We start from the raw sequence: 12,390 nt of genomic DNA on the forward strand, positions 1-12,390 counted from the left end.
TTATAAATAGATTTCATTTAATACTTCATGTGAAATTTAGAAGACGCATTCCCGGATGTTACGCGAGGAACCAGAGTCATGGTATATTTCAAAGGTATGCGAAGGGGGATGTTATATCGTGCGAGGCGCTCGAGCTTAACGTCATATTCTGAAATTTCTCGATATATAGCGGAGAGAGAAAAAATCAAACCCCTACATCGTCAATACAAAGGAATACAAACGGACGCGAAGAGATAGGCGCCGCCAGGGTTAACAATTTCGGCGAAATTTCACCGAAATTTCGGAAATTTTTTGTTTCCGCTGGTTACCGGAAAAGAAATTTCGATATTTTCCGTTTTGAATTTAGAAAATTCAAAAAAAATTTGGAAAAAATATGATAAAAAACTAGGTGTTTTTCTAAGCAAATAGGACTAGAACACACTCAAATCTAAAATCATTTGCTAGGCTAAAATTAACATTTGAAACCGTAATTTGAATGACTCGTCATTTCATATGCAAAAATTTGTTTTCTCCCTTCGACTTCAACTAGACTTTGGTTTATCATGATGTTGGTGAGGTACCTATTCAATTTCATATGCATACCTACATCGGTTTAAAAGTTATTTAACACATTTGGAGTGTTGTGGATGCTATGTGGACATGCTTATATGGTTTTGTGTTGGATATATTGTGTGAAACATATAATATGCACTCTGAACTGTGATATGCGCAACATGTCAAAATTTTCAATTTTTTCTGTTATTCCCTCTCAAAACAAGATTTTCCGGTTCACAAACAGCGAATTTCGCCATCTAGATACCAAATTTCGCTGGTATACATCGGAATTTCGTTTTTTGAATTCAAATTCCCTCTCCATTCGGAAATACCGAAATTTCGGCCGAAATTTCACCGGCAACTACCGGATTTCACCGAAAACGAAATGGTTAACGTGGGCGCCGCCGCCGCCCCCTCCCGCCCGCCCTCAATTCGGGACCCCAATCACCGGATCTCCTCGCCGACGCCGCAGCCGGCAGCACGGTCCCCCCAACCGATCGGCCCCTCCCCATGCCCTTGCCCCTCAACGGGTTTCGTCGCGCGGGAGCACACGGGTGGCGGCAATGGCGGACTGCAAGGTAGGCCCGCCCGCGCCAATTCGCCCCTTGTCTCCGCTGATTCCCCGAATTCCTCTTGGGTTTACGGGATTTTTCGCCGCCGCCTCCGTGGCTAATTCCTTGCCGAGGTTTAGAGGGACTGACGGATTGTGTCAGCTCCGTGGCTAGTTCCAGTTCTTTTGGTTACCAGTGGCACCTCGTGGTTTCACAAATAAGAAAAAATGTGGGATTGCTTAGCCTGCGGTTTAGCTTGTTAGTCCACCGCCCGCAATAGTTCAGTCGTTAGCCTTGGAGCTATTTATGTTCTCAGGATTGTAATTGGTAGGCTACATTGGATCCCTCTGTTGCATGATGCAGTACTTCATTCAGCTTCTCATAGCTTTCTGAAGCACCAAAATCACTGTTCTTTTCAACTAATATGTGATACTAGAGTTGATAGTTTACTTGTAGTTTTTGGCCCATGGATCAAACATAAGGAGTCTGGTAGTGTATTTCATGCACACATCATACTGATGGATTACTCTTGAAGCTTTGATATCGGTCATTTCCTTGTCTGCTGCAGGATAAACTTGCGTACTTTAGAATAAAGGAGCTCAAAGATATCTTAAATCAGCTGGGGTTGCCGAAGCAGGGAAAGAAGCAGGTCAGCAAATGTTTTCCTTTTTTATTTTCAGTTTTTGCAACACTTCGTTTCACTTCCCCAGACATGTACAATTTCTACTGATGGATGCATGGTATACGAGGTAGACCTAAACTGACGTGGGATGAGTCGGTTAAGAGAGACCTTAAGGATTGGAATATCTCTAAAGAGATAGCTTTGGATAGGAGCGTTTGGAGACTAGCTATCAATGTGCCTGAACTTTGAACTTATTTCTTTCGGGTTTCATCTCTAGCCTACCCCAACTTGCTTGGGAAAAAAGGCTATGTTGTTGTTGTTGTTGTTGTTGATGCATGGTATACGAGCCTACGGGGCGGACTCGCCGTCCTGTAATAAATCCTTGTTGGGCCCGTATGCTGTTTACAACTCGCTTTGGTGGTAATGATGGATTTGCAGAAAGAACTTGAATTCTGTATTGCTATTTCAGAACCTCATATTTACTGTACTTGCCTCCACTTTGTTTCTATGGTATCTAATCCATTTTTTCATTGTTGATTACAGGACCTAGTTGACAGGGTATTGGCGCTATTATCAGATGAGGAAGGTATGCCTGTCTTTTCTGCACATGCCTCTATATCTTTGCCTTAAACTACTGCGGTTTTTAGTGTTCAACATTGGATAGCCATGCTTTTCAGCTGTGCTCAAGTCATTAGGTTTGTTATCCACATCTGTGCCATAGAGTACAAATCATTTCTATATCTGTTGTTGATCAAGAAAAAAAAAGATCTCTTCTTTATTAGAACATCAGCCAGTTCGCATTTTCGTCATCTGACAAAGTTTCATTTTTCAAGGAAATCCTGTTCTTAGGCTATATTTGCTTGGTGCAGGTCAACGCCATCATGGATGTGGGAGAAAAAATGCTCTTACAAGGGAGGCGGTGGAAAAAGTTGTTGATGATACATACAGGTAAGATTCTACATGTTTGACAAATTGTCAGGAGAAACTACATAACAGATGGTTGATTATGTCTGATGAAGTTGTTGACTTAGTTTCTTTTGATGCCTTGATGCTTCCATTAACAGGAAAATGCAAGTTCAATGTGCTCCTGACCTAGCCTCTAGGAGCCACAGTGGATCAGATTTCAATAATTTCAGGCCTAAAGAGGAAGCCACTGACTATTATCATGTGGAGACTAAGGTCTGCTCCCTTTGTAATCGCACCATGCTAAATGACGATATGATCAAGGTATCATATGCTTTCATATATTTTTTTCCATCCATTTGACAGGCATGTTTTACGTGAAATTATTTCTTTAACTACAACCAGTTTCATTTGATGCTTTATCCCTTTTGATATTTTATCTTGCATCTTGTTTTCTGCAGTGTGAAGATGCCAAATGCCAAGTGTGGCAGCACATGACCTGCGTATTCATTCCAGATAAGCCCACAGAGGGTGTTAGCCCTGAAGTTCCGCCTCATTTTTTTTGTGAATTGTGCCGACTAAACCGGGCTGACCCGTATGTTCTGCTATGACTTCTTTGGTTTACTTTGTTTCCTTCTATTTTTCACAAGAGCAGCTGTTGTTATGCGCAGCTGTAGCTAAAATATTGTAAATCAACTTTGCTACGATTTTCTTTCTTGTATGGTTTCCTTTGATTTTAGAATATGGTCTTTTTCACCCACCCTGAATTTTCTTAGAACCCTGTTTTGTTCTACTAACTTATCCACATATGATATAGTAATTAATCCCATAGCCTCTTGTTCAACAACCCAGGTTACTACCACGAGGCTAGTGCTTGCTTGGTTGCCTTATTTGCTGTTCTTAGTTTTATATGTTTCACGTTGGTACCCAGACGAATGGTATCAAATTTGCCATTTTATTTAACTGGAGCAGCTATGCACCAGACCTTTTTAGATGTATTTATTGTTTTATTTGTGGATTATGTGAAATGAAAACACTCACTCCTTAGATTAAGTAACATTGTCATGTCTTTGTTTAAGTTTATAATGTGCCTAATAAGCGCCTTCTTCTCTTTGATTGGGTTGAATTGAACATGGACTTCAGTTGACAAAAGCGAACAAGATAGCGCTAGCGCCCGCGGAGAACTTTCGTTTGTTCGCCTTCTAAAAGGCCTACTGACCTGCCGGTGAAAAGCCGGTTACAAAATAAATAATAAGACGTAGGTAGTGAAAAAGTACCAAAACAACTGAAGCCTACATCCCACTACGTCTGGGTTCCCCCTTCCTATGAACCTTGAGTCAATAGGTAGGGTCAACTATACCAAAGTGGAAGGGCCTTTAGCAACAAATATGATAAATGAAATAATTTGTTTATTGAACAATAAACTTTTGGGCATATCTAGGTTTTATGCAATTGAAGTTTCTATGCCTTTTTGTGTAATAGAAGTTGCTATGCCTTTTTGTGCAATTGAAGTTAATATGCCTTTTGGTCAGGACCTCAAATGTATATGACCAAGTTGGCAATGCACTTGAGCAGCTTTACTTAAAATTTCTCTCTATTTACTACTGAGAATTGCAATTCTTGTTCATGTTGATTACAGCACACTTTGAATTTGCAGGTTTTGGGTGACTACTGGAAATCCATTACCCCCTGTGAAATTCATGTCATCTGGTGTTGGAAATGATGGGTGGGTATAAACTGGAACTTGTTGTAATGACCATATTATATTTTCGACCACTGTCTTACTGAATGTGCAATGTGCCTTTTTTCCCCGGAGGTTGTCAATACAAGCACTTGGCCTGCTATGCATAAATATATGCTTGTTTTTCAATTAACAGATGCTAATACCCCCAACACAATCCCATAGGGGGTTATTTCAGTTCTGGATTTTTGGTTACTCATTTAGATTTGATAATCCTCCCAGTCTTGTTAGTTGTTAATGCAAGCATAAAACCATTAATCGATATAAATGTGTTAAAATGGTTAGCACTTGTGCTCATTTGTATATAACTAAAATAATGTTTTATTGTCTTTGCTTCTTAATTGTTAAGCTTCATTATTAATGTGACATGGCATCCAAATATATGGGGGCTAAGGTTGTCTATAGTTGTGTTTTTGCACATCTATTGGATGAGAACGTGCCATTTGAGTAGACTTTTGTTCAGCTATTTAATTTATTTTCTGGACTGATGTTGTTGGGTTACTTATGCATAAATGTGTTCTTATGAGACCTTTATATCGCTAGAACAAATGTATCTCAAAGTGTGGAGAAGACCTTCCAACTTTCTCGAGCAGATAGAGAAACAGTCCAGAAACCAGAATACGGGCTTCAGGTTTGCTCTCTCCTCCTCAAACTGAAGTTAACTTGCCTAGATCCTGATAAATATTGCAAACTTTAATTATGTTCTTTCTGCAACCTGAAATTTCTTTGATTTCTCATTTACCCCAACTATGAGTTATATTTGACATCCTTGCAAACTGTGTACCATATAGCATTGCCCATTCAGAACATATGCTTCTGTTAAAATATCTTGATTCCATGGATTAAGGTTTATCATGTCGTAGAATATAAGGAAGACGCTTTAACACACTTACTGATTCTATTATACTATCCTGTTAATTAGAGATTGTTTTGTGGGTCTGATGGACAGGTTTGGTGCATTCTTATAAATGACAAAGTCCAATTCAGGATGCAATGGCCTCAATATGCAGGATTGCAAGTGAATGGTAATGTTGAGTTTTCTTGTATAACTTGGACTTTGTTTTATTGAAATGCAATCAGACCCAAAACTTGGCCTATATGTTGTACAGCTATACTTGAGGCGCATATGATTAATTTACATTGATATTTGATGAAATTAAGGAATTTTCAGTGTGATATTTAGTTCCATTTTTTCAGGTATTCCTGTACGAGTAGTGACCAGACCTGGTTCCCAGTTACTAGGGATAAATGGACGGGATGATGGGGCACTGGTGAGTTAATTCTTACTTTGTGCCATCGTTAGGATCTAGACTGAGTAGTCCATTTGTTTCCTTGGGGGGATGTTTTCAACCAGCATTTACACTATATTTTAACCATCGGGCTCTGTTATTTTTAGTTTACTTACACCTTTAAATTGGATTCATGTTAGAACAGAATATAAGCTTCTGGTTGCTGCTGTTTTGAGGTCTCCTATGTCTTAGAGCATTCTTTATAACTCTATGACGCGCTTAAAAATTTCTGAGCATACTGTTATTCTGTGTATGGGTGATAATCCTCTAGAGGCTTTTAGCTACATGCATTTTGGCATGATACAGATTTCACTTAGTTTTCTTGTGCCTTTCTGAAGCCTGGAGTAATAGGGCTAAAAAACAAGCCTTTTGTTTTTAATTTTTTAATAAATAAAATAGTGCAAGTTCATGATTCAATGTAGATCTACTCATGCAATAGTTTTATGGGAATCAGAAAAATTCAAAATGGGGATTGTTACACAAACTACTTGCTAAGATACTAGAGCACAAGGTCACAATGATCAATAAAACATTGGGACCGTGAGTTGAATTGAGACTAGGTCACATTTACAAAAGCAGCATGCTGTGTCAATTTGTTTGGCAACTCTTCGTTTGCTGAGTTGGCTTGCTCATTATTATTTAGGTCAGATGCCCACATTTTCGCCAAACCGTCTACGATTAACAATGGAGAAGTTATAGTACTGCTTCTTTGTTTCCTGTTGCCTCACACACTAGTTGCCAGCTCCAACCGTTGGTTTACTTCTACATGAGGCTGGGTATATCATGTCATTCAGGAGTGATCTGCTGCATGTTAGTGTGACAATGAGATTTATGGGCCAAAGATACTGTATCTTTTGGCAGAAAGTGTCTCGCCTTGAATTTACTGGGCTCACAAGTTTATATTCGATCATGGTATCCTGCATCATTGGAGTATTAGTGAAATAACTTTGAAATAGTACCAAGAGAAAATATATTACTATACAGAATCAGATATGCAGTCAACAGCATCATGTTCCACACAAGTATTTAACACCATTTTGATGGCATTATGATAAGATATCATTTTCACCATAGACGTAATAGCATGTAACACTGTGTGTTGATGTGAGGCAAGTCCATGATGTGGTTAGGTCATGAGTCTTTTATGCCTATACCATTACAAAAGTTCATGATTACGCACATACCATTAAAAAGTTCGGAGTTACATGTGTACCACCGCGCAAACTTTCATTTACCTGTGTACCATTTTGGATGGAATAGTGCCTAACGGTGACTAACGGAGATGTACAAAGACCATTATACCCTCATGTTGTCTTGTGGGCTTAACAGGCCGAGAGATAAAGAGAGAGGCCGGTGACCAGCTGCCAGGCGCATGACCATGACCATGCTGCTGGGCGCAAGAGGCAAAAAAAAAAAGGATCGTGACTATTCTGCTAGGTGTATGAGGTAAAAAAAAACGGTGACCAACTGACCATTCTGCTGAGCGCAAGAGGCAAAAAAAAAGGATCGTGACCATTCTGTCTATTCTGCTAGGCGTATGAGGCCAAAAAAAACGGTGACCATGCTGCTCACATGAGGCAAAAAAAAAAAGAATATGACAAATAAATAAATCAGCGCACATGATAAAAATCAACGCCCACGGCGTCGGCAGCCCGAGGCGGCCTGCGCCCGCGGCGGCAGCGCCCGCTCCTGCGCTCGGGGCTCCTGCAGATTCGGCGTGGCGCGGCGTCCGCTCCCGCTCCTGCAGATCCGGCGCGGCGCCCGCTTCAGCTCTTGCGGATCCGGCGAGGCGCCAGTAGGGTTTAGGGACAGGGTCGCTCGGGGATGGCTCTGTTCGTGGGTGGCATCAGAGAGGCCGGGGCAAGAGAGAAAGAGTGGCAGGGGTAAGATGGTCAATTCCATGCATGGGACCCATCTGTCAGGCCAAACAAACCGTTAAGTTCTAACGGAAGGTGGACGGAATGGTATATAGGTAAATGAAAATTTGCGCGATGGTACACAGGTAACTCCGAACTTTTTAATGGTATGTGCGTAACCATGAACTTTTGTAATGGTATAGGCGTAAAAGACTCTTAGGTCATTTAGTTACTTTTACTATAGTTTCTTGTTTTAATACTGTTTCTCCAGCACCATTCTGGTCCAAGGTGGTGTTTGGAGTATTGTAATTGGACCATTTCTTCTTCTTCTTGTTTTTTTTTTGAACTGAAACACTGCGAGGGAAGTCCCCGCGGTACCATTTCTTCTTCTTAATACAAAGATATGCTAGTCCATGATGCAATGCCACTTTCAGGTTTTACCAAGAAACTTGTAGTGCTGATATAAACATGCAATAAGGCAATATTTAAGCTAGCACTCTTCTATCTATATCTGACATTCAGAGATAGGAAGCAATTGGGTGCACATTTCTAGTGGATGAGGCAAAGTTAGACTTCCGTAGTTTATATGATAATTTGATCACAACATTGCTTTACTTTGAATTCCATTCCCAAATTCTCTATAAATGGATTCAACTTGTCATTCTTGTGTTTGCTCATTTGCAGGTAACAACGTGCAGTAGAGAAGGAATCAATAAAATTAGCTTATCAAGAGTTGATACTCGAACATTTTGCTTTGGAGTCCGAATTGTTAGGAGGAGGACTGTTGCTCAGGTTTTGTTCATTTGATTTGCTACTTATCATGCAGCTGAAATGATCTATAATATTATCTGATTTCCCATCTTATAAGTAGTGCCTATGTATTGCCAAATTTTATCTTGTTCATCTTTATCATTATGTTTCAAACTTGAGTAGTGTAAATTATGTTAATGATGTGTTATGGACGGGTTAACCAAATGGGTGGAAGGTTAATGGATCACAGTATCAGCAACAGTTAATTACTAATTCTTGTGAAGGCCGCGCTATCCCCCCCCCCCCCCCCCCCCCACACACACACACACACAATTTTCCTGTTATGCCTCAGAACAAATAGAATTATCCCTACAAGGAAAATCCAGAAGTGCTATTCCTAGATTATACCTACCCCTAATTTCTTCTCTTCCCTGACACTATTATTTATGTTCCAGGTATTAAACATGATCCCAAAAGAAGGTGAAGGGGAGTCTTTTGTGGATGCTCTTGCTCGTGTCCGGCGCTGTCTTGGAGGTGGAGGTGCTACAGATAATGCTGATAGTGACAGCGATTTGGAAGTGGTTACTGAATCTGTTACAGTCAACCTTCGTTGTCCCGTGAGTCTTCTTCTGCACATATTCCTTTGAGGTGTTTTTTTTTTCGAAAAAAAGGTGTTATTATTTCACTGATGGTCATGTTTTTATTCATAGGTAGTAGCAACCAAATATGTTCTCAGAGTGGTTCTTTTGTGCTCAGCTAGCTGAGTAGTACTAGGAAAGAGTTGCTAACTATTATGTACTCATAAACAAACATAAGTGTTGTGATAGGTGTTCTCCTTGCCAACATATATTTTCTGGTGGGCTATAGCTGCCATGTTGAGCTAGCTGAGTAGTATTAGGAAAGAGTTGCTAACTATTATGCACTCAGAAACAAACATAAGTGTTGTGATAGGTGTTCTTGCCAACATATATTTTGTGGTGGGCTATAGCTGGAATGTTGAGCTAAGCCTATCTGATGCTTTTTATTGGTGTGGTTTGCAGTATTTGAATTTTATCTAACTTTTTTCTCAAATATTTTATTTTTCAGAATAGTGGATCCAGAATGAGGATTGCTGGAAGGTTTAAGCCTTGCGTTCACATGGGTTGTTTTGATCTTGAAACTTTTGTGGAATTGAATCAACGTTCCCGCAAGGTCAGAATTTTTGCCTGCAGAAGCACATCTAACATCTTTCAAAAAAAGAAGAAGCACATCTAATCTCTGTTTTCAAGGCGTCGCCAAGGCGTCGCCTAGGTGACAAGGCGGTGGCGGCTCGCCTTGCTTAAGGTCTCGCACTCTCGCTCTCGCCTTGGCCCGCCTTAGCCCGCCTAGGCGTCGCCTAGGCGCTAAGGCGGTGGTGGATCGCCTCGCCTCGCCTTACCGCTTTAGGCCTGTTTGATCATTTGTCTCTAGCAGGGCTTTGGCCCAGGCCTGACCTAATTTCTTCTTGCGCCACTTAGTCAGAAATGCCCCAAGATGTTGTTAATTTGTATTATTTTCTAGTACTAGATACAATGGATTAAGTAGAAATAGTTCTATTAATGGTTTTATGGGCATGCTCAGGCCATGTTTGGGATTGCATGCAAAGCTGGCCAAACTACACTATTCAGGAGCAGTTCTAATGTCCATGAATGGAATAGGGAGGGTGTTGTTTGCTCTTTTGTCAATGTGGTACTAGGAATGAGGGACCATCCTTACCGTATAATTGCCTTTTTATGTTCTGCCATGATGATTAAAGATATCATGTTTCTTTCACATGGTTTCACATTTTGTTTCCTACCTCCTTGATTCATCTGATCCTACTTTTGTGCAGTGGCAATGTCCAATATGTTTAAAAAATTACTCTCTTGAGAACTTGATGATTGATCCTTATTTCAATCGGATTACCTCTTTGGTAGGTCCTCGCCACACATTTCCTTATACCTTTTCTTAGTTTTTTTTATGTTTGTTGATTCCTTTTTTTTGAAATTTGGATGTAGTTGCGCAATTTCAGTGAGGATGTTAATGAGCTTGATGTTAAACCTGATGGCTCATGGCGTGTGAAGGGTGATGCTACTACCAGAGAGTTATCTCAGTGGCATATGCCTGATGGCACACTTTGTGTCTCAAAGGAAGATACAAGCCATAGTGTGGAAAATCTGAATGAAGTCAAGAGTGAGGATACTTCTGATGGACATAGAAGTTTGAAACTTGGAATCAAGAGAAATCGTAATGGCATATGGCAAGTTAGCAGGAAGGCAGATGATAAGAATCCTTCTGTGGTTGGAAATCACATCCAGAACAACACTGGATTTCCAGCACCAAGCACTGTGCCTATGATCATTAGCCCCTCTGGAAGTTGTAGAGATGGAGAAGATGCAAGTGTGAACGAAGAAGAGATTGACAGTTTGGCCCGTAACTTTGGTCAGACAGACAATACAGAGGATAGACAGCAGCAGCAGCAACAACAACAAAATGCTGCAGATGTCATTGTTCTTAGTGATTCTGATGAAGAAAACGATGTCATTGTTCTTAGTGATTCTGATGAAAACGATAAGATTGTTCAATCGCCAGCTGTCAAGATGCAGCGATTAGATGAGAAAGAGCACTTGCCTATGCATATTCACATCACGTAGATAGCCTTTATTCTCAGAACAGATGCCAGTCTATATATATACTTCATCTCGTCCTATGTTGGGGCTGTGGGCAAGCTTAAAATCTCTCAAAAATGTGTTGCTTGCAGTGGAAAAGCACTTCGAGATGTGTCAAGCCAATGTCTGTAGACCCAAACAACTTGCATTGGGGGGCTGGAGCTGGTTGGGGCGCTGGATGGCTGCAAAACCTTGGGAGGGCCCCATGGGGCTGACATGGAAAGCAACATTGGAGAGGGTGAGATCACAAAAGCTTTTAACCGCCGGGACTCCAAGCAAGAAAAGCCATCACCACCAACTCCAATGCCCTCGGCTAAAGTAATGCCCGTACCTTCGAGGAGAAAATCAGCCACGCTAAAATGGGCTTTCGCATGTGGACGACCTGCGAGTCATTTGGAGTATTTTCCCGTTACGGTCACATTGTTTGCTCTATACGATTCGCAATGCCAGCCAGTTGATTCCATTCGTTGTTTCTGTAAAACAAGTATCAGGTCGTCATGTTTATATGTAAACAGGTCTTCTATTTATGTGAGCCATATAGTTCTTTCTAAGATCCATCCGAAATGTGCTACCCTGGCAGTCTCTTGTGTCTCGCAAAAGAAGCACCATCCTCGTATCTAAACCATTATCTCCAGTCCAGACAGAGGTGAAGTAGATCACAATGCACCAAGGTTCTAAAAAACGCTAGACGCTAGGCGAACGCTTGCCTATGGTTTAGAGTTTTTTGTGATTAAACGTAGATTGAACATGATTAAATGTGTGTTGTGATTAAACGACACTGTGATTAAACGCAACGCTTGGTCACCGTTCAGCGTTTAATCAAGATTAAACGACGTTTAAAAACGTTTTTTAGAACACTGAATGCACTAATAATCCATTAACGCAAATTCAAACTCCACAACAGAATATTCCAGAAAGTGATTTCTTCGTTACATATGTCACTAAGAACAGAATTTTATTGCCAATTGATAATATGCGAGCTGCAAAGCTGCATTTCTTCCCTGAGAAGATAAGTGAACAAAAAGAATGCCCATAAAAAAAATCAAACGAAAGAATGAACGTATCAAATATTCCAACAAACTCCAACCAAATCTGGCGAAAGGGCATGTAGTCTACTGGTTACAGGAGCATCAGTAGCACCTCAGGTCATAGGTTCGACTCCCTATGAAAGAGAATATTTTAGAATTTAACGGCTTTGTGCTTTCAGTGGTACGTGACGTTCCCATCGATAACGAGATGCTTGTGGTGACTTCGTCAATCTCGAGGATTTGCTGACTCAGTCTTTGAAGATTCTCATAGGGGGTGAGTCTGCGTGGTGAGTATCTGGTTGTACTGTGTAATCTCAAAAAAAAAAAGCTCCAACCAAATCTGAGCATTTCTTGGTTAGTGTCAACAACTTGATCATCGGGTATTTTGACACGATTTTGCAGAAACTGCATTTCCACCTTTCCTCTTCACTGACAATTTTAAGGTCCTGT

General features: G+C 40.6%; 1 protein-coding gene across 2 annotated transcripts; it reads left to right on the forward strand.

Annotated features, from left to right (window-relative positions):
* Window positions 1-919: 919 nt before the first annotated feature.
* LOC120664117 (E3 SUMO-protein ligase SIZ1-like) lies at window positions 920-11,463 on the forward strand. Of its 2 annotated transcripts, XM_039943129.1 has the most exons (15): window positions 920-1,112; window positions 1,654-1,734; window positions 2,251-2,293; window positions 2,577-2,655; window positions 2,772-2,934; window positions 3,072-3,205; window positions 4,268-4,336; window positions 4,895-4,982; window positions 5,301-5,376; window positions 5,549-5,622; window positions 8,181-8,288; window positions 8,702-8,863; window positions 9,333-9,437; window positions 10,096-10,176; window positions 10,262-11,463. In XM_039943129.1, exons 1-15 carry the CDS (start codon window positions 1,098-1,100, stop codon window positions 10,895-10,897), a joined length of 1,914 nt encoding a protein of 637 aa, XP_039799063.1. In that variant the 5' UTR covers window positions 920-1,097; the 3' UTR covers window positions 10,898-11,463. The 2 variants fall into 2 exon arrangements, with proteins under 2 accessions (XP_039799063.1, XP_039799064.1); XM_039943130.1 differs by lacking the exons at window positions 920-1,112; window positions 1,654-1,734 and adding an exon at window positions 2,055-2,127.
* The last annotated feature ends 927 nt before the right edge of the window (window positions 11,464-12,390 follow it).

The sequence above is a fragment of the Panicum virgatum genome, chromosome 3N, assembly GCF_016808335.1.
Source record: "Panicum virgatum strain AP13 chromosome 3N, P.virgatum_v5, whole genome shotgun sequence".
Classification (NCBI taxonomy): Eukaryota; Viridiplantae; Streptophyta; class Magnoliopsida; order Poales; family Poaceae; genus Panicum; species Panicum virgatum.